Consider the following 23442-nt stretch of genomic DNA (forward strand, 5'->3'; position numbering starts at 1 on the left):
AGGTAGAGGGAGAAGGAAAAGCAGGCTCCTCACTGAGTGGAGAGCCCGACGTGTGGCTTGATCCCAGGACCCTGGGATCATGACTTGAGCTGAAGGCAGACACTTAACTGACTGAGCCACCCAGGCGCCCCCTTATTTATTTTATTTATTTATTTATTTATTTATTTATTTATTTATTTATTTATTTATTTAAAGATTTTATTTATTTGACAGAGAGAGACACAGCGAGAAAGGGAACACAAGCAGGGGGAGTGGGCGAGGGAGAAGCAGGCTTCCCGCGGAGCAGGGAGCCTGATGCGGGGCTCGATCCCAGGACCCCGGGATCATGACCTAAGCTGAAGGCAGACGCTTAATGACTGAGCCACCCAGGCGCCCCTATTTATTTATTTTTTAAAGATTTTATTTTCTTCTGCCCATTTCTTAACTGGATTATTTGGTTTTTGGTTGTTGAGTTTGATAAGTTCTTTATAGATTTTGGATACTAACCCTTTATCAGATATGTCATTTGCAAATATCTTCTCCCGTTCCATAGGCTACCTGTTTCCTTTGCTGTGCAGAAGCTTTTTATCTTGATGAAGTCCCGATAGTTCATTTTTGCTTGTTTCTCTTGCTTCCAGTGATATACTTGGCAAGAAGTGGCTGTGGCCAAGGTCACAGAGGTTGCTGCCTGTGTTCTCCTCTAGGATTTTGATGATTTCCCATCTCACATTTAGGTCTTTAACCCATTTTGAATTTATTTTTGTGTGTGGTGTAAGAAAGTGGTCAGTTTCATTCTTCTGCATGTTACTGTCTAGTTTTCCCAACACCATTTGTTGAAGAGACTGTCTTTTTTCCATTGGATATTCTTTCCTGCTTTATTGAAGATTAGTTGGCCATATAGTTTGTGGGCTCATTTCTAGGTTTTCTATTCTGTTCCATTGATCTGTTTGTTTTCATGCCAGTGCCATACTGTCTTGATGACTATAACTTTGTAATATAGCTTGAAATCTGGACTCATGATGCCTCCAGTTTTGTTTTTCAGAATTGCTTTGGCTGTTTGGAGTCTTTTGTGGTTCCATAAAAATTTTAGGGTTGTTCGTTCTAGCTCTGTGAAAAATGCTGGTGGTGTTTTGATAGGGATTGCATTAAATATGTAGTTTGAAGTAAAGCCTATTTAAACATTGTAATTTTTACCCAAACTTCCACTTTAATGCGTTCAACCTCAAAACTCTTTATGTTCTATCAATCTAATTGCAGCCCCACATTAAGACTTCAGTAAAGGGTCTTGATACCACAGTACGTGAGGCTCCTGTGTAAAGGAGTCTCAGAAACTTCTCTTCACCCACTAACCATTTTCCCCCACTCTTGTGCATTAGGTTTTGGGTCTCCCCAAGGGGTGAGCCAAGAGACCTTGGCCATTTTGTCAGGCTTTAGTTTTTTTTTAAGATTTGTTTATTTATTTTAACAATAGAGAGCGAGCACTTGAGTGAGAGTGGGGGGAGGGGCGGACTACCCAGCTGAGCACGGAGCCCCATGGGGCTTGATCCCAGGACCCCTCGAGATCATGACCCGAGCCACAACCGAGAGTCAGCCACTCAGCTGACTGAGCCACCCAGGTGCCCTTGTTGATCTTTGTCTTGATTATTCTCTCCGACTGTTGTCCTATACGATTCCAGGTCTGGCTTCTCATTATAATCTTTGCCTTTCCCACATTTAAAATTTTTCCGAACAGGAGTAAATAGGCCCAACTTGTTTGGTGTCTTTTAATGTAGGAGTACCAACAAGGGGTTCCTTTGGTCTGTCTAGCCTTAGAGAGTGCTGTTACTAAGACCTTGTTTCAGCCGCATCAGTGTCTGTTTTATTCATCCCATTTTTCAACAACCATCTAAAGATTTACACCCTGCTGGAATGAGTCACTTGACACTCGTTTTTCCTTTTCCTCTTTGTTTCACTTACGTTTGCTTTATTCACCCCTATTTCTTAATAACTTAAAAGATTTCTACCTTGCTGGGAAAAGTCCCTTGACTCTCCCATCTGCCTCTCCACATATTCTTGTTAACTTAATATTTTTATTAGCACCTGTTAAGATTCATGAGGAGCAGCTGAGATCGCAAATTTGGTAAGGCTTCTCTGACTGATTTTGTGGTAATAAGGTTATATGAGGTACCTATGCAGAAGGGGCCCCCAGCATGTACCATCACCTGGCAGTGGGCATATTCAGTGGGTGAGTATCCCAGTTATTATAAAGCTAATCCTACATGGTTGCATGTGAAGCCTATTAACTGCTTCATCTGGGGTGTTCCACTTGGTATTTATAGAGGGAGTCAGGCAGTCCCCATTCCTCAGGATAAACAGACTTTACAGTGACTTTTATCCAGTCCACCAGGCTATCTGTTCCTTCAGGAATAACCTGCTATGTGTGTGGATCATGGATAGTCACTTGTGATCCTCTTATAGTCAGCTGTGGGTCTTGCATCAACCCAAACATGCTCTTCTACCCTGCAGCATTTCAAAACAAAGATACCATTCCTGAATTACTCTCTCAATCCATTTTAGAAAGGGTTCTTCAAGAAGTTGATACCGATCTACAAAATGAGATAGCTCCTTCACACTATGCCCCCTGGTTTTAGTAGCTTCTTGGTTTTGCCCTGCCCTACATACAAACTGGAGTGACCAGAGGTCTGAGAAGTGCTCTTTGTTGTCCTCACATAATTTTTCCCTTTTGGGACAGCCTTAAGGCTACTTGGCAGAAGCTCAGCTTTGTGTAGCATCAGGTGTGACCACACTCTCTTAATTTTATTTTTGTTATTATAGATAACAATAACGAAGGGATTGTGTATTTCATTTTTTTCTTTTTGGTTTGCATTTCCTCAGGCATCCCATGAGCCAGTTTCCCAGGAGTTGGATTCATCTATAAATTCCACTGGTAACTTTTACCTTCAGTAACTTACCTCAGCTGCTGTTCCACACCCTTAGTGACCATGTGGCCACTCATGAATCAAAGTTTCCTCATCCCCCCATACTTCCATCCTTTCTCTTCCCAAACCACATATTTCTGTGAATCTGGGCCTTTCTAGTGAATCCCACATTTTCTGATACCAAATGATAGGTGTTTCCTGACACTGAACAAGAGCTTCTTTCAGTAAGTTCCAGTAAGTTCCCACACCAACTGAGTGCGCAACAAATTCAATTCAATTCTGATACTAACTACCTGGAGTTAACACCAGACTCCACAGGTTTAGGGATTTGGTCCCACAAGACTGTCTTCACTTCAGACACTAACTACAAATGGGGTGTCCAGGCAACCCTCATTTCTGTCTAGCCAACTCCAAATTCAATTTACACAACCCACCACTCAGACTCAGTAATTCGCTTAGAATGACTCGGAACTCTGGAAGGCATTTTCCTTACGGTCACCGGTTTATTATAAAACCTACGACTCAGAAACAGGCAAATGGAAGATTTGTAAGAAATGTATGGGGGGGGGGTGGGCAAAGAGCTTCCATGCTGCTCTTCAGGCACAACACCTCAGTGTGTCTGCCAACCCAGAAGCTCCTCTATTTCTTCTTGAATGAATTTAATTTTTTTCTTGAATCAATTTTTGTTCATTTATATTTTCTCTAGGAACAAATTTCTAAAGCTTTCAACTTATTTGCCGAAGGCCTTAATATTCCCTTTTCTTGGTAATCTCTGCTCTATCTGTAGTTTTGTCTCCCTTTTTATTCTGAATACTATTTATTTGTGCCTTCTCTCTTCTCATTGCAGTTTTTCCATTTAATTAATGTAGGTGTTATAAGCTCTGTTTCCCTTTCTTAATGGTAAATTTTGGAATTTTAACATGAACACTTAGTCTTATGTCAATCAGAATGTTTAAAATATTAATATGTAAAATACTTTAATTCCAGTCATCCCCATCATAGCTTACTTGCTAAGTTGATGTAAGACATTTTTATTTTATACACTTGGTTTTGTTGAACTTTACCCACTGTTAAATAACAGAAATTCAACCAAGTAAATTATAAAGATGTAATTGGCTTTATTAATTCATGAATTGGGCAGTATCCCACGTAGCAAGTACAGGGGTGCTCCGAAGGTCTATAGAAAGGGAAAGGTTTTTAAAGGCAGGACAAGGAAGTCATAAACAGAAAAAAGGACTATTTTGGGTGAGGTCACTTTCCTGTGGGGACAAAAGGGTCTTATTAGGTGGATTACCTCACCAGTGCTGACCAGGAAATTCCAGACTGACCAGTTAAGACTGCATTTCTGGGGGAGGTTGAGACTGTCATTAGATTAGGTACTAAGCCCCAGGATTGGTGACATGGCCTAGTACATAAGTAAGTAACTCCATTTTAGATCTGTGGTTTTCTTTTTCTTTCATTTTTTTTTTTTAAAGATTTTATTTATTTTTGCTAGAGAGAGCAAGAGAGTGCCAGCGGGGCGGGTGGGGGGAGGGACAGAGGGAGAGAGAGAAGCACACTCCCCACTGAGCAGGAAGCCCAATGTGGGACTCGATCCCAAGACTTTGGGCAGTTAACTGACTGAGCCACCCAGGCACCCCTGTGGTTTCCTTTTAAATACCACAATTGCTTTCTTAAAAATTCACATTCCATTTTGTATCTTAAATAGTTCTTCTGGAATCAGTCTCATTCCTAAAGTATATCCTTAGACATTCCCCAAATGAGGTGGCATTTTCAATGAGATTTTGTTCATCTGAAACTGTTTTCCTTTTGCCTGTGTTTTTGAAAGATGATTTTACTAGATATTAAACGCTAGGTTATAAGTGGTTTTTTTCCTTCTTTTAGCACTTTGAGAATAAGATTCTACCATCTTCTGGTTTCCAGGGTAGCTGTTGAGAAGTAATCTATCAGTCACCCTAATTGTCATCTGTTGGCCGGAAATCTGTCTTTCACTCTGGTTGTATATGAGAGATTTTCTTTTTGCCTTTCATGACCTATATTTTGACTGTAATTTATCTAGATGAGGGTTTCTTTATTTGTTCTTTTTTTTTTTTTTTAAAGATTTTATTTATTTATTTGACAGAGAGAGACACAGCGAGAGAGGGAACACAAGCAGGGGGAGTGGGAGAGGGAGAAGCAGGCTCCCCGCAGAGCAGGGAGCCCGATGCGGGACTCGATCCCAGGACCCTGGGATCATGACCTGAGCCGAAGGCAGTCGCCCAACCAACTGAGCCACCCAGGCGCCCTCTTTATTTGTTCTGCTTGCGATTTGTTGTGAAATCTAGGGTTAATGTGTTTCAGTAGTTTTTGGAAAATTTTCAACCATCTTTCTAAGTATTACTTCCATCCATCTTTTTTCTATTTTTCCTCCTGACACTTTAATTAAACCTGTTAATCTGTTTCACTCCATCTTCTGTATCTCTCAACCTCTCTTTGTGTCTCTGTCTTTTTGCTGCGTTCTGGGTGATTTCTCTGTATGTTTCCCAGCTTATTAATTCTCTTTTTACCTGTGTTTAATCCTTCCTTTGACGTTTTACTTCAGTGGCCCTAAAACAGTTTTACTCCATAATTCTTTCTTTAATTTCTTTAAACATTAAACATACGTATTTTATATTATTTATCAGATAAATTCAGTATCTGATGGGTTAAAGATTGAGGGTTTCTTCCTCCAGGAATGATTTGTATTTTCTTTCACCAAGCATCTGAGTTCACTGGCAACACAGGTCTACTTTATTTATTTATTTTTTAAGGTAGGCTCCACGCCAGATCTTCATTTTTTTTTTTTAATTTAAATTCAGTTAATTAACATGTAGTGTATTATTAGTTTTAGAGGTAGAGTTCAGTGATTCATCAGTCTTATGTAACACCCAGTGCTCATTACATCACCCAGTTACCCCATCCCTCCACCCGCATCCCCTCCAGCAAAATTCTCACCTTTGTGTTTCTTTGGGCCATACAGATAGCATGAGTTTGGGCCCTAAACTTACCCAAAAGCTGGCCAGTAGATAGAAATTCTCAAGGGGCTTTTTTCCCCCTCCCTCCCAGAGCTAGGGCCAGGACAGACAACTTTCCTGGCAGTACAGTGTTTCTTTTATTATTCTTGTTTTGTTTTTCCTTTCCCGATCCCTTTTCCCTGAGGTTTCTCCTGTTTTAGGTCCTGGCTTTATGCAAGAGGATCTACTGTCTGAATCCTAGCCCTTCTTGGACTTTGTTCCCCAACATGCACAGAAATAAAACTGAAGCTCTAACCACCTTGGATTAGTATATGCCTCAAAGAGAGCTAGACACTTCAGCTTTACCACACTGGACTCTTGTCCCCCTTTTTTTCCTGGCCTCTAATGACGTCTTCCCTTACTTTTTGCAAATCCATATATTCATGAATTTGGTGTTTTAAAATTATTTTATTTAGCATTTTTAGTTTAGATTAGGAGCTCTAGTCCATCATACTGCCATTAATAAAAGTATTTGAAAAAGATCACTGAACTAAAATTAAAATGAACAGATTGATTGTGTCAACTGTTACAGAATATAACAACTGCTAGGCATAATTTAACTATTAATAATATAAAATAGGAAAATAATCCATGTCTGTTTTCCCGAAATAATCCATGTCTGTTTTCTCTTTTGCCAACACTTACCCATTTAATCTACTTTAAACAATTTAAGTACACAGTTATATACATAGATACTTTATTTTTTCTCTTAACATCTGTTGAAACAGTAAGAGATACCACTTTTCACAGGTAGTCATGGGTATTAGAAAATTATATTCTTAATGAATGAATAGATCTAGAGAAGCATATTTTCATTTTAAATAATTTGCTTTAAAACTGCCTGATGTCAATCCATTGCCAGTGATTTTTGGAGGCTCTACCAGAGTAGAGCTAACTGTGGCTCTACTTGGCTAACTTGTGATTAACGTACTTTTTACACTTAAAATTGTGAATTAAATAAAAATTTTTAGGGGCCCCTGAGTGGGTCAGTCGGTTAAGCGTCTGCCTTTGGCTCAGGTCATGATCTCAGGGTCCTGGGATCAAGCCCTGCATTGAGCTCCCTGCTCAGTGGGGAGTCTGCTTCTCTCTCTCCCTCTACCCTCCCCACTGCTCATACTCTCTCTCTCTCAAATAAATAAATAAAATCTTTAAAAATTTTTTTAATAAAAAGCAATTCTCAACAAATACTTGGTTCATTACCTATTTTGCAAACCCTGTTTGACTTTGAAACACGTGTATGCTTTTTTAAAAGTCATCTAACATCAAATAAAACATCGTTTTTAAGTTAAATTCAAATTATTTATTCTCATAAATTATCCATTTTTTGTGGATTCTTTTGCCCACAAGTTATTTTCATATAGCTTAGGTTTAACACGTTGTTAAAGATTTATTTATTTATTTATTAGAGAGAGAGAAAGCATGCGTGGGAGGGAGGGGCAGATGGGGAGAGAGAATCTCAAGCAGACTCCCCACTGAGCATGGAATGCCACATGGGGCTTGATCACAGGACACTGAGATCATGACCTGAGCTGAAATCAAGAGTCAGAATGCTTAACCGACTGAGCCACCCAGGCACCCCTGATTTAGTAGGTTTTTAAAAAATTGTGTTTAAAGAAGTACATACCAGGGCACCTGGGTGGTTCAGTTGGTTGAGCATCCGACTTCTAATTTCAGCTCAGGTCATGATCTCAGGGTCATGAGATCAAGCCCCAAGTTGGGCTCTGCACTCAGCGGGGAGTCTGCTTGAGAGTCTCTCTCTCCCTCTCCTTCTGCCCCGACCCCCCCCCCCCCACCAAATTCTCTCTCTAAAATAAATAAATAAGGGGCGCCTGGGTGGCTCAGGTGTTAAGCGTCTGCCTTCAGCTCAGGTCATGATCCCATGAGAAGCGGGAAGCCTGCTTCTCCTTCTCCCACTCCCCCTGTTTGTGTTCCCTCTCTCGCTGTGTCTCTCTCTTTCAAATAAATAATAAATAAATAAATCTTTAAAAAAAGAAATACATACCATTCACCATCTTAATTACTTCTTAGTGAACAGTAGGATTAAGTATATTCACATTGTTATGCAGTCAGTCTCTAGAATTTTTCATCTTGTAACACTGAAACTCTATACCTGTTGGACACTTCCCCATGTCCCCCTCCTTCCAGGCCCTAGCAACTACCATTCTACTTTCTATTTCTATGATTGACTACTTTAGATGCCTTATCTAAGTAGAATCACCCATTTGTCTTTTTGTGACTGGCTTATTATTTCACTCAATATAGGTGAACTCGCCTCAGTGAACCAACATGGTTCATCCATGTTGTAGCATGTGTCAGGATTTCCTTCCTTTTTAAGGTTGAATAATATTCCAGTGTGTGTGTATACTTTTTTTTTTTTTTTTTGGACAGAGAGAGACAGAGCGAGAGAGGGAACACAAGCAGGGGGAGTGGGAGAGGGAGAAGCAGGCATCCCGCGGAGCAGGGAGCCCGACACAGGGCTCAATCCCAGGACCCTGGGATCATGACCTGAGCTGAAGGCAGACGCTTAACGACTGAGCCACCCAGGCGCCCCATGTATACCACATTTTGTTTATCCATTCATCTATTGATGGACACTTGAGTTGCTTTCACCTCTTAGTTACTGTGAATAATGGTACTAAAAACATTGATGTGCAAATATCTTTTCAAGTTTCTTCTTTCAGTTCTTTTGGACATATACCCAGAAGTGGAATTTCAGCAAGTTCTTAATACATAGTTGCTGCCAAAGACGATTTGGTTTTCTATGTTCATAATACAGATGTGCTTTTAATTGCTCTAGTATATCCAGTTATATGACTAGCCATAACTGTTACAATCAGATCCCTCTTGTTAGGTATTTAGGGTATTACAAATAGTTTACTGTTATAAATGACACTTTATATGTAAAACATCATGTACTTACGTTTTTATATACTTAGATGATTAATTCCTAGAATCAAAATTGCTGGGTCAAATGATCTGTGTATTTTTAAGCTTTTGATAAATACTGCCAAATAGAAAGCTCTAGCAACTTATGAAAATACTTTTTTCTCCACACCTTTGCTGTGATTTTCTTTTTAAATCTTTGTGAACATGATAAGCAAAATGTGGCTCATTTTTCACCCATTGAATTTTGGAGGTTGAATTTTTTTATGTTGATTTGGATTTGTATTCTGTCTTTTGTGATGTCTTTGTGAGCTTTAGGCAATTTTTGTTGCTGTTACAGTAGTTTATTATGAAAACAGGTCAGTGTGGGGACAGGGGGACAAACAGGTACATTTAGTTGGCACAAATGAAATGTAGTGCAGCTTCTTCACATACTTGCTGAGGTTAAGGGTCAAGTTCTCTATCGTTAGAAAACTTGTAATCCTAGCTCTTGCTTTGGGAGCTTCCAGAAGCTGTGTCCTTCATTTTGAAGTACTGTAGGGCATTGTTGGCAATATCTGAGATGAATTTCTGGAGCCAGAGAGATGAGCCGAATTATGCATGCACTGGAGGCTTCAAAGCCAGCATCAGGTGGTGACCAGTCACAGCACCCAGGACTGTAGGTGTGTAATCTTCTAGCCATTTCATGCTGTTCATCAAAGGTGTGCTGGCCACCACCAGCCTCATGCCTCTAACGGCAGCGCTTTGCAGTATGCAGATCCCGTTAGACATGGCCTCCTCCTCGGACACTGAGCCACCAGCTGACAGTGGAGTTGCCTTGTGCCACTACTCGTCCTGTGCCCCCTACGTCAGGTGTAGCTGCAGGCCCTTCAGCTGTCCTGGTGGGGCTGACCGTGTTCTCCACAATGTTGCTGGCTAGACAGGGCCTGAGACGGTGGAGGCAGGGCCCTCACAGGGTCTGCACATAAGCCGCTGCTAGCAAATTTTTGACAGTATATTCTGTATAATGTGGTAAAGCATAATCCGTTTATTGTCTAAATCGTTTTGTTTTACATGCCTTAGATATTAACATACTCATTTCTTAACACACATTTATTGACCACTCACTGTGTGTAAGCTCTATACCAAGTACTGGAAATTCTGAGATTAAAAATATAGTAATTGCTCTCTGGCAGATGATGGTACAGTAAGGAAAAAGTGGAACTCAGCCAAGCACTGAAAGAGGAAGAGACCTTCTAGACAGAGAAAAAGTGTATACAAAGGCAAAGAAACCTGTGAAAACATGTTAGATTCAGTGAATGAATTACAGGCAAATGATTTAACTGTGTATAGGGTGGTGATAAGAAATGAGGTTAGGAAAGGACCAAGTCAGGAAGAGCCTCATGTGCTGTGCTGAGGCATGTCTTAAATATGAAAATAATGTCTTTTACTCATTCATCACTTTGAGTATCAAACAAAAATAATTTTCCTAAAACTGAAGTTTTCAAAACATACTTAAAGAAGAAAGCTCTTTTATTTCTTGATTCAGTTAAAAAGAATTGTCTTGTTTCTGCTAAGTAATTGCATTATAAAAAAGGATGTGGCATTTCAACCAGTCTTGTAGAGAACACAGAACTGGAAAGAATAGACCTAGAATACCCAAGCAGGTGGGAGAATTGTGCTGAAGGAAATACAAACCATGTATATCAGTCTTTCAATGTCTAGTAGAAGAGGGGAAAGTGGATAATTTATTTTCACTCTCCATGTGCAAGTTTTCCATAATCAAAGCAAGAAAACAGCCCAAGGTGTTACTTGCCATTACTTGAGAATTTGTTTTCTCTGAGATTGAATATTTTTCCCACCAACGGTAAAAAAAAGTAGCCAAGCTGGGTCGCCTGGGTGGTTCAGTTGGTTAAGCGTCTGCCTACGGCTCAGGCCCTGATCCCAGGGTTCTGGGATCAAGCCCCATGTCCGGCTCTCTGCTCAGTGGGGAGCCTGCTTCTCCCTCTCCCTCTGCCTGCCGCTCTGCCTGCTCATGTTTGCGCGCGCTCTCTCTATATCAAATAAATAAATAAAATCTTTAAAAAAAAAAAAAAAAGTAGCCAAGCTGCTAGAGATTTGATTTGACTGCTTAAAACCCTGGACCTTTCAGCCTAGGTCCAGTCAGGAAACAGATTAAACCGTATCTGTAATTCAGAGGAATGGAATAAGAATTATTAAGCTATAATAGAAAGTAAGTATAAAGCCATGAATAAAACTCTTTAACAGGTACCCAAGGAAGGACAAACTTGGAAGGGTGGCCCATTTCCCAAGGCTGAGGTTCATACCTTGTTGAAGACGGTCCAGTTGCGGCCCATTGGATGGGGGAGAAAGTCAGTGGGTTGCCTGGTCCAGAGTCGCTGGGCAAAGGGAAACAAACCTCTGAGGTACAAGTGAGCTGCGGCTGGTGAGTGGGCACACAGAAATTGTCAGGACACCATTGTGGGTGTGAGATCTGAGTGTACAATATCCATGTTAGAGGGGCCATGGGAAGGTGATCACTGGCCCGGTCACTGAGGCTGCTTCCTCTTGGCGTATGGCTGGGGAAGTACCCACCAGATGTCTTCATATGACCACATCACTGCTCAACCATGCAACAGGAGCAAGAACAAACAAAACATTGCAGTTGTACACTGGAACCGAGAAGCTCCTTCCTCCTGCAGTGTCTCTGCATCGCCTTCTACTGGCAAAGTTTAACATTGTGCTCACTGTAAAAGAGAATGCTTAGTTTAGTCCATTATCGTAGACCATGTGCTGAGTGAGTTTGGAGCTGAGAGGCAATAAATATGTAAGTGGCACAGGATCAGACTGCTTACAGTCTTGAGCCTTTCACCTATATCTGGCTTACAATTGAGAAAGAAATATTAAAGTAGCCCCTGACATCCAGGAACTGATCTAGTTCTCAAACTAGGGCTCACTGTTACTGCGTACTGATCTGATGCTCATGACTGAGCCATGTTGTTCTATAGAATATAAACAGTCTAACAGGAACTTCCGCTTCAAGCAAGATCACTGTGTACCTCACAAAATACCAAACATCCTCTTCTCTCGCTGAATTAGTAACTGCTGCTTCACTTCCTTACCAAATACATTCTAACCCCACCTTAATCTGCCTTCCCTATAGATCAGATTTATTGAGATACCCTGTCATAGAATTGCCTTGATTTGTGACAGTACCTAATCCAAAGCAAGTCTCTGCTTCTTTATACTCTTCCTAAAATTATCCAAACCCAGCCCAAATTCCTAATCCTTATCTCTAAACCATCTTACAAAGACATGCCACAGATCCCCAGGGTGTGTGCGCTCCTTCTCCATAAGGAGTAGTAAACCCAACTTGTTCAAATACAGGTGTGTTCCTGGGGTTTTTGACTGAAGAGCATTGATAGAATAAATGATTATTATTTCTTAACCAAATGAATCTTCTCATTCCTCCTTTTCCTTAAAAACATTATTATTATTATTTAAAGATTTGTTTATTTTTAGAGAGAGAGTGCATTCTTGTACACACACGTGCGAGCAGGGAGGGGAGGTCAGGATGACAGGCAAAGGGGGAGATTCTTTCAAGCAGACTCCCTGCTGAGCGAGGAGTCCACGACCCATGAGATCAAACCAAGAATCGGACACTTAACAGATGGAGCCACCCAGGCACCCCTTAAAAACATTATTCTTGGGGTGCCTGGGTGGCTCAGTCAGTTAAGCATCTGCCTTTGGCTCAGGTCAGGATCTCAGGGTCCTGGGATTGGATCCTGGTATCGAGTCCGGCATCGGGCTCCCTGCTCAGCGGGGAGTCAGCTTCTCCCCCTCCCTCTGCCTCTGCCCCCAACTCGTTCTCTCTCTCTCAAATAAATAAAATCTTTTAAAAAAAAAATTATTCTTAGGGGCACCTGTGTGGCTCCATTGGTTAAGGGGCTGCCTTTGACTCAGGTCATGATCTCAGCACCCCCTCCCCCCACCCCAGGCTCCCTGCTCAGTGGGGAGCCTACTTCTCCCTCTCCCTCTGCCCCTCCCCCCGGCCCCTCCCCCCACTTGTGTGTGAGGTACATGCGCGCTCTCTCTCTCTCTCTCAAATAAATAGGTAAAATCTTTAACCAAACAAACATTATTCTTAAGGTATTCATAAATTAGAAATGGGTAAGGGATTGGAGGAAGAATATCCCCCTCCATTAAATTACTTAAGTAGTTTAAGTAGTTTTTTTTCCCATTTAATGTTGTGTAAAAACTAATTCTTTTTTAAAACCTAGATTTTAGTGTTACTGCTTTTTTTTCTAAAGAAACTAGTTAAATTAGAAACATTGACTTTTTTAAAGGAAGTGATTGTCTTAGAAAACTAATCTTCAGCAGTACCAAAAAACCCCTGATAATAGTTTATTTCTATAACTTTTTACAACAGTAAAACTGTAGAAGCCCACAGTAAAACTAAAGCAATTTTTATTTATTTTATTTTTTTAAGTTTTTATTAAGTAATCTCTATACCCAACGTAAGTCTCAAATTCACCATCCCAAAGTGAAGAGTCGCATGCCCTTCTGACTAAGCCAGCCAGGCACCCTGACTAATAGCAGTTTTTTAAAGTTAGCAAATAAATACCAGAACAATCAAGTTATTTTTCTAACAGCCCATCTACATAGTACATACTGTACACTTTGAATATAGTCGAATTGTAAAATATATAAATAAGGTGGCTATGAAGTTAACTTTTTCTTTCTCTTAATTTTTCTTTTTCTTCCTTTTTTTTTTTTTTTTTCCCCTTTCTCTTAATTTTTCAGTGAGCTCTGTTTTCCTCAAACCTCAGGAGTGACATGTGGAATACATCTTCCTGGTAGGGCAACAATGTGCTTTAATTCTCTAGTCACTTCCAAAAAGCTGTGGGGGCTTCCTGAGAGCCTTTTTTGTACTCTGAAGGGCCTTGGAAAACCTGCATTATATTTCACTATTAAAATCTTCACATTTTTTATATAAAGGAGGAAAAAGATGTTTAGATCTGATAATTATTCCTAAACAGTAGTTCTGATCCCTACACGGTCTACTTAAACATAGTTAGAATAAGTTACTTGGTAAAAAATCCTTTTTTTTTTTTTTTAAAGATTTTATTTATTTATTTGAGAGAGAATGAGATAGAGCATGAGAGGGGGGAGGGTCAGAGGGAGAAGCAGACTCCCTGCTGAGCAGGGACCCGATGCAGGACTCGATCCAGGGACTCCAGGATCATGACCTGAGCTCAAGGCAGTTGATTAACCAACTGAGCCACCCAGGCGTCCCGGTAAAAAATTCTCTGTGTAATGAACAGTATCCCATGGCTTAGTAAATGGATATTTGAATTTTCTTTATAAGTGGGCATGTAGATAATTAACTGAATATATGAATATCCAAGAAATGTGATTTTTGAATGTAGTTTCTCGTCTGAGTAGTTACATTTTCTCCTACTGAAAAATTAGTTCTTTAGTCTCTTGTGGACAAAATCTAACCAATTGTCTATTTAAGTTGTGGATATCCGGCAAAATTATGTAGTCTTATCCCACTAATTCATTTATTTGTTAAAAAATATTTTTAGAGGGTCACCTGAGTGGCTCAGTCAGTTAAGCATCTGCCTTTAGCTCAGGTCATGATCTCGGGGTCCTGGGATCCAGCCCCACGTCAGGCTCTGGCTTCGCACTCAGCGAGGAGCCTGCTTCCCTTCTCCCTTTGCCCCTCCCCCTGCTCGTCCTCTCTCTCTCTCTCTCAAATAAATAAAATCTTTAAATTTTTTTTTTTTAATTTGAACATCTGTTATATGTCAGATACTGGGATAAGGTGCCAAAGTTACAAAAATAAAAAAGACTCCAATCCTTGGTTGAAATGGGTGGCCATCTTAGACATTTCCCTGAATTTGGCCTTTTCCTAGTTTATCTGCATGCATTCCTACCCCTTATTTTTTGTGTTTTGTTAGGACTTTTACAATAAGAGGAGAAAATTATAACATTGGGTAGCATCATTAAATTTGGTCAGTAGGGACACTTGGGTGACTCAGTTGGTTAAGCATCCAACTCTTGATTTCGGCTTAGGTCATGATCTCAGGGTCATGAGATCAAGCCCCACGTCAGGCTCTATGCTCAGCGTAGAATCTGCTTGAGATTCTCTCTGTCTCCCTCTGCTCCTTCCCCTGCACATGTGCTTGTGCACAGTCTCTCTCTCTAAAAAAGAAAATTTTGGTGGGGGTGGTCAGTAAATTTTGATCAGCACTGCTATAAATTAGGCCCTGTGCTTTATGGGCAAATGGGTACCACTCTGTCCTTACTGAGCCCACAGTGGAGAAAAAAGCCCACAGGGCAAGGCCATTATGGAGTCCTGTCATAGTTCAGAGCTACAGTTACAGGGACATTCAACAGATTTCAGGGTTTCAGGTCAGCTGCCCACCCCTACCTGTGTGATGAAAAACCCCATCTCCTATAGCTCAAACATCTGCCTGTTGACCAGCAAAGTGGTAGGTAGCTGATTATTTGATCTCCTTTGACCACCCCATCTCCACAGAGTACCAGCTGTCTCAGCCCAGCTTCTCTGGGCCTCAGCTGGTGTGTGTGTATGTGTGTGTGTGTGCGTACACATGTGTGTGTTCATGTTCATGTGTGTCCCAGCTGGTGTGTGTGTGAGCGTGCATGTTCGTGTTCAGGTGTGTCCATGTCCCCACCTGAGGTAATTTGGTCAGCTATTCATGTTCTCTGGGCCTCAGCTGGTGTGTGTGTGTGTGTTTGTTCATGTTCATGTGTATGTGTGCCCATGTTCCCACCTGAGGTAATTTGGTCAGCTATTCATGTTCCTATGTCTGACCCCTATCCCTCAGGCCCCCTGGTATTTGTGTTTTTAAAGTATTCCTATAAACAGGTTTTCACCTAAAATTTAAGTCTTTTTTTTTCTTTTAAGAATTTTTTTAAGTAATCTCTACACCCAACGTGGGGCTCAAGTCTACAACCCCAAGATGAAGAGTCACATTCTCTACCGACTAAGCTGGCCAGGCACCCCATAAAATTTAAGTCTTAATAGTGAATCACATAAGGAAACTTCTAAGTATACTTGGCTATGGATAGCTGATGATTCATTACCAGAATCCCACTGTAGACTATTAAAGGTAGTTGTATACAAATTATAAAACAACACAGATTTTTAAGCAGAAAACATCCTGTTTATGTTTGGTCAGGTGTTCTTTGGGTTGATGTGAACCAAATAGCATCTGATCATTTTCTTTAACCTTTTTAAAAAGACTTCTCCCGGGGCACCTGGGTGGCTCAGTTGGTTAAGTGACTGCCTTCAGCTCAGGTCATGATCCTGGAGTCCCGGGATCGAGTCCCGCATCGGGCTCCCTGCTCGGCAGGGAGTCTGCTTCTCCCTCTGACCCTCCCCCCTCTCATGCTCTCTCTATCTCATTGTCTCTCTCAAATAAATAAATAAAGTCTTAAAAAAAAAAAATGTTTTAAAAGACTTCTCCCAAATCTTACTCCCCCAGATTTTACTGTTTTTGTGTCCAGTGAATTCTATGAGAGCAAAATTACAAGTCCATAATCCTTTCTCTTCAATTTTCAAATCCAAAAAATTTCAGAAAATAAAAGATTCTTTTTATAATTCATTTATTGAAAAAGACCTGAACCAGAGTGACCCTATTTAAATTCTTTATCTGTCTTATTAGGACACTCATAAAGTTTGTTGCAGAAATATTAATGTGTTTTATTACAGGGTGCTGCCCCAGGTATTTCATGTATATGCTATATGCACAATATTACCTTTTTTTTCTTTTTAGATATTTATTTATTTATTTATTTATTTATTTATTTATTTATTTATTTGAGAGAGCGAGAGTGAGTGAGTGAGAAAGAGAGCATGAGCTGGGGGAGGAGCAGGAGAGGGAGAAGCATACTCCCTGCTGAGCAGGGAACCCTAATCCCAGGACTCCAGGATCATGACCTGAGTTGAAGGCAGATGCTTGCTTAACCAACTGAGCCACCCAGGCACCCCACAATATTACCTTTATAAAAAATAAATGAATTCTAAACACATCTGCCTCCAAAGGTTTAAATGAGGTTTATAGACAATAATGAATAAAGCACCTCTATGGCAGAGTGGTTTAAGAGGTCACTTTATTTGTAACTATGTGAGATAATAGATGTTAACAAAACTTACTGTGGTAATCATTTTGCAATATATACATATATCAAATAATTATGTCATACACCTAAAACTAATACAGTGTTATATGTCAATTATATTGCAATAAAATGGGAGGGCACTTTAATATTGTTAGCAGTTTGTAGTTTTGATTAATTCATGTGAAGAAAACACAAAAATCAACCTTTAATTTTCAGGTAACTTTCACTTTGTTTGCAGATTTGATAGTTACGTAGTTGGGGGTTAAATATAGGAAGTATGATTATGAATGCATATATTTGTTTGATTTCTTAGACACACAAAATGAAGGTTAAAATAAATATAATCAGGATAACCATAGGCCATAACCATGATCATATATACAAGAAAAAAAGAGCGTCTGAATTGGGAATTACATTGATATGCATGTATACAAAAAGTAATCAGTAGCAATATCCTGGTACACTTTCGATGGGCTACATGCCAAGAGCAATTCTATTAGTTCTTGTTTCCTCCACATTTTAAGGGAGTGTAAACTTACATACTGGTGATTTGAGAAGCAGGAATAAGATAATGTTTCCCACCTACTCATACCCCTTAGTACCATTCAAGTGAAACCATTGAACTCCTTAATTATGCTGAGATAGAATTGACCTATTTTCTGCATGATCATAAAGAAACATTTTATTTATTACAACAAGATTTTTTTTCGTGGAAATTAGTATTTTCAAGCTTAATGCAGTGATTATGTTTTTATTTGGAATCTTCCCCTCCTTTTTTCCTTGTTCTGTACAGATTATCAACGCTTGATGACTGTGGCGGAAGGCATCACCACACTTTTGTTCCCATTTCAATGGCAACATGTTTATGTGCCCATCCTCCCTGCTTCTCTGCTACATTTTCTTGATGCTCCTGTCCCTTATCTGATGGGCCTTCAGTCAAAAGAAGGAACTGACCGTTCTAAACTAGAACTTCCTCAAGAGGTAAAATTTATAATGAGTGATAAAGCATTTGCTCTTTGTTGATTTAGGTCAAGGCCACTTTATTGTTAGACAGCATTGTCTTTGTCCAAACTGTGTCTCTGACCGTCCTGAATCTCCCGAGTAGGGCTAGGGTAGAGCCTGAGCCATAGAGCACAGATCCTGACTTCTGAGGGTTATCATGACTAGTCATTAATTCAGCATGGTTCAAACAGGACAGTGACAAATTTTCACAGCTTTAAATTTGTGAAGATGGAACAACAGTAGCATGGTCTGGTTGCTTAATTATTCTAATAACATTTAATTTCTTTTTCCCCCATTCATGTTATAAATTCTGCTTTTAAACAATATAGCCCAGGTTTTCACATCATTAAACTCTTTAAAGTCATTGTATTAATTGAGATGAATTTGATTCTTGACTTCCATCAAATGAAAAGTAACATCTCTCAGCAAGCTATGGATAAATGGAAGTATCAAATACTTTAATATTCTTTGTTTTCAGACCTACAGCTAGTTACTAACTTTTTCTAAATGTCAACTTGACTAGGTGATTGAGATAAAAATTCTTTTTTTTTTTTTTTTTGAGATAAAAATTCTAACCCGTAGCTTTTAGACCACTTAAGGTTACTATGCTTTCTGTGTGTTGTATTTTCAGATGTTGTTTAAGAAGAAAATAGGAATTCTTGGAAGCATTTTGAATCTAGTTTTTGGCTGTCGTTAATGGTACTCAGAATTGGAATGTAAAACCTTTGAAATGAAATATTGATGAGAGTGCCGTGGCCTATTACAAAACATTAAGTAGTTAACGACTTTATATTATTAGCTATTTAATTAGCACCTTTCTTAATATAATCTTCAATGCTGTGCTTTGCTTTTATTTGTTCTTATTTCCCAAAGAGGTTCTCATTTTAATAAGTGAATTTAAAATAACACACTAAGCCACAGCCATTGTACCCAGTAATGATTCATGTAATCATCCATTGCTTACTTTATTCCAATGAATGTTCCCTACCAAAATTAACACTTTTGTTCAGGGGAAAATATTTTGTTTATATGATCTGATTCAGATCATATAAAATACATATTTAAGCTGTCTTGCTCTTTCTGAGCTTATGCGTGTCTACTTTTGCCTCCCCAGTATATCTCTTTTCTCTATTACCTGAACTCTCTTGTTTTCTCTTTTATTAGATTAATCTAGATTAATCTAAGTATCTTGTTGGTTCAAAGAAGTAATCCTTTAAATTTTCAAGGAAAAAGAAATAGAATAGCCAAATCTATTTTAAATGCAATTTAAGTTTAAGGACTTAAATAGTGACATGTTTTAGTTTCCTGTTGAGTATCTGGTCTGTTTGTATATTCACCAAATGATATTTTATAAGACAATATGTATAGGTGTATAAATATTATATTTTCATTTTTACATGAGTTACAATTGTTGAGAGTTTTTAAATGCCACCTAGATATTTTTGTAGTGGGGAAATCTTTTTCTCTACATGTCAGCATGTATTCTCTGGCTCTAAAGATAAACAAACTTAAAAATTCTGAACGCTCTTGCAGCAATGTCTGTGATTTTCTAATTTTCTACTCATTAAATCAATACTCTTTAATAAATGTACATGCTCATCTATTCAAAGAGTAGAATAACAGGAAATAACCTGGGTCAGCTGTTAGCATTTTCTTCTAAAATAATGATATACTAACATATTTTCTGTACAGAAGCACTGCTATTTTCACAGCTGACCCAGGTTATTTATTAAAGAGTGTTGATTTAATGAGTAGAAAATTAGAAAATCACAGACATTGCTGCAAGAGCGTTCAGAATTTTTAAGTTTGTTTATCTTTAGAATGCACACAGGTCACTTTGTGCTCGTAACATTTTACAGTGAGATGAAATAATCAACTTCACATAATTTTGGAAAAGTAAGTATAAAAATAGCCATTTTGGGGGCACCTGGGTGGCTCAGTCGTTAAGCATCTGCCTTTGGCTCAGGTCATGATCCCAGGGTCCTGGGATCAAGCCCCCCATCGGCCTCCCTGCTCAGCGGGAAGCCTGCTTCCTCTCTCACACTTCCTTTGCTTGTGTTCCCTCTCTTGCTGTCTCTCTGTCAAATAAATAAAATCTTTAAAAAAAAAAAAGCCATTTTTAAAAGTGATTTAAATATACTCACTCATAATACTCACCTCCTCCCTCCTTTCCCTGAAAACTGTAAAATAAAATAATAGCTAAAAATAGTGAAAAAAAGAAAGAAAGAAAAATAGTGACAGGGTTACTTAAAATAGTTATGAAAATGATAAGTTTACAAAATGATTATTTTAAGAAGGTATGATTTTAGTTAGCTAACTAATGTAAGTACATAGACTTATAATTAACCACCCACTTACTTTCCCCATAGTTCTAAAATGATAGGCATAGGTAGCCATTTTGTTATATTGTTTCTTGAGGGGTTGGTGTGGGGAGAGTGATGGTAGAAGGATATAGTATTGAGGATGAATTTCAGAGAATAGTACCTCACTTTCTCCCATTCTTGCTTATCTTTACAGTAAATGGTGGGCAAAAAAAATCAAAACACTAAATTAGAATTGCTCTTCCACTTTCTTTTTGTTGTATCTTACCCTGAGATTCTATAGGAATATTTTATTTTATTTTTTCTGTGGGAATTTTTTTTTTTAAGAATTTATTTATTTGGGGCGCCTGGGTGGCTCAGTTGGTTGGGCTACTGCCTTCGGCTCAGGTCATGATCCTGGAGTCCCAGGATCGAGTCCCGCATCAGGCTCCTTGCTCAGCGGGGAGTCTGCTTCTCCCTCTGACCCTCCCCCCTCTCATGCTCTCTCTCTCTATCTCATTCTCTCAAATAAATAAATAAAATCTTTAAAAAAAAAAAGAATTTATTTATTTGACAGAGAGAGAGACAGTGACAGCGGGAACACAAGCAGGGGGAAAGGGAGAAGCAGGCTTCCCACTGAGCAGGGAGCCCGATGCGGGGCTCGATCCTAGGACCCTGGGATCATGACCTGAGCTGAAGGCAGACGCTTAACTGACTGAGCCACCCAGGTGGCCCTCTGTGGGAATATTTTAAATATTCTCCTCTGGCTTACCCTTTGCCAGTTTAACTTCAGCCATTGAGAAACTATATCTCTTACTAAGCATGGAGAGAGCTGCCCTGGCCTCACATTCCTGGATACCTCCTCCTCCTGTGTACATTTTTGGGGTACCACAAAATGACCATCTTCTTGAGCCTTATTCATTCATTCATCAGTGGTCTCATACACTACCAGTGTAGGATACATTAGGAGACATTAAGATAAATAAGATATAATTTCTGCTTTCCAAAATAAGTCATTTACAAATATAACAGGTTAAAAAAATAAGAGGAATGAATGAACTAAGTATATATGCAGAGGAAATCAGAATGCCTTTAGGGTAGGGACATAGGAAAGCTTCATGGCAGAAGAAATGATTAAACTTCAAGTCTTTGTTGCCTTTCTTTTGAGGGAATGTTTTTCTTTTTTTTTTTTTTTTTTTTAAGATTTTACTTATTTATTTGACAGAGAGAGAGAGACAGCGAGAGAGGGAACACAAGCAAGGGCAGTGGGAGAGGGAGAAGCAGGCTCCCCACTGAGCAGGGAGCCCTGTGCGGGGCTCGATCCCAGGACTCTGGGACCATGACCTGAGCCAAAGGCAGACGCTTAACGACTGAGCCACCCAGGCACCCATGTTTTTCATTTTTTTTTTTTTTTAAGATTTTATTTATTTGACAGAGACGGCAAGAGAGGGAACACGAGCCCGGGGAGAGGGAGAAGCAGGCTCCCCGCTGAGCAGGGAGCCCAGTGCAGAACTCAGTCCCAGGACCCTGGGATCATGACCGGAGCCGAAGGCAGACGTTTAATGACTGAGCCACCCAGGCGCCCCCATGTTTTTCATTTTTAACTAGAAGTGATAACTTACCATGAATGTGTGAGCAGCATTGATCAATTAAGATACAGAAATATTTCTAGTCCTAAAACAATGTAAAACTGAGAGTCAAGTGTATTTCTTATTGTGTATATAAAATTTCTTGAGCTCTTCTGATAATAATTTTTTAGTTTAATGGTATTAATATTTAAAAAGTGACTTATCCATATGCCCTATTGTATGGAGTTCTTTGTTTTAGAAAAAAGGCTTTTTGATTTTTCTTCATTAAGTCTTCATAACGGGGCGCCTGGGTAGCTCAGTCCTTAAGTATCCGCCTTCGGCTCAGGTCATGATCCCAGGGTCCTGGAATCGAGCCCCCGCATCGGGCTCCCTGCTCCGCGGGAAGCCTGCTTCTCCATCTCCCACTTCCCCTGCTTGTGTTCCCTCTCTCACTGTCTCTCTCTCTGTCAAATAAATAAAATCTTTAAAAAAAAAAAAAGTCTTCATAACACAAGTTAATCCTGTTTTCATTCTGTGATAATCAAAGCCCCAACTTGGGCCCATCTAAGCAGTCATAGGGAGGGTATGAGAGACTCATGGGAGCATGAAGACAGGCCAGTAGTGTGGTGCTGGAATATGCACCTTCCCGTACCCTTTCAGATCATCAGTGATTGTATGAGCATAACAAGCTTTAAAATTTCCCAGATGTAGCATTTTCTCTTTTATAGAAGAAGGATAGAAAAGGATAGCAGGAAGGCATTAATGAAGAACACAGTACAAAATGTAAGTGGTGGGAGGTTGGTTGCCTAACATTTAGATTAGCAAGTTAGTGAATTTTTTTCTTCCATTTTTAAAGATACTGAATCATCCATTTGAATTACAGTGACCTACTTTCTCCCCCTAAGCCTTTCAACACATTCTGCTTTCCTAGAGCCTATAGATACATATATAATGGTGTGGATTTAAAGAAAACTGTAGGCAGCAGTACTGTCTTCAGGAAGATTTGACTTCATCTCTTACTTTATTTAAAGGAAACCACTGATGTTGGAGATGAGGAAAATGGGAGGCAAAAAATCTTTTAAGCCACCAGGCTGTTTGATGATGCTTATCGGGGAACAGGTGTCAGGAAGTCGCCTAACTTCTTGGGCCTCAATTTCCTCATCTGCAGAATTAAAGAGTTGGATTCAGAGGTCACGTCAGGCTTGAGAGGAAGCACTGTTGATTCTCTGTTTTTAAATGGGGGAAATCTTGAGTTTTGATTGAGCTAAATATAGAAATTTGTACTTTATGTGCTTTAGCACCTGACATAAAGAGCAGGGATCAAAAGAGAAAAATAAAAACCCAACTCTTTGCTCTTCTGTTTTCATCTTACATTGCCACACAGGATCAAAGGGTAGTGTGAATTGTCTCCTTGCTGACCTGGGTGGTAGGGCTGTGGGAGAGATGGGGAAACTTGAAGTGAAACTTCTGTTGGTTGACTTCCACCCTGTGCCCTCTGTCCAGCCACTAATGTAGTCAGATTCAGTTTTATGTGATCGGCTATACCTTTGGCCTCCACCCTTCCACAGTCCATGAGCACAATCTTCCTTTACACTGACAACCTCGTTCTGATTAAGAGGGTATGAACAGG

The 23442-nt window shown here is 39.6% G+C and overlaps 1 protein-coding gene across 5 annotated transcripts in view; it reads left to right on the forward strand.

Moving 5' to 3' along the window:
- The window catches only part of DENND5B (DENN domain containing 5B), a 188972-nt gene that overhangs the window by 94449 nt on the left and 71081 nt on the right, over positions 1-23442 (forward strand). For all 5 annotated transcript variants that reach the window (XM_045873671.3, XM_045873672.3, XM_045873667.3 and 2 more), the window contains one exon: positions 17736-17923. In XM_045873671.3, coding sequence (XP_045729627.2) covers positions 17736-17923 — 188 coding nt within the window. The remainder of the gene's footprint in view (positions 1-17735; positions 17924-23442) is intronic.

Source organism: Mirounga angustirostris, unplaced genomic scaffold, assembly GCF_029215605.1.
Source record: "Mirounga angustirostris isolate CCGP_5_RB_7025 unplaced genomic scaffold, mMirAng1.0.hap1 SCAF_5, whole genome shotgun sequence".
NCBI classification, from domain to species: domain Eukaryota; kingdom Metazoa; phylum Chordata; class Mammalia; order Carnivora; family Phocidae; genus Mirounga; species Mirounga angustirostris.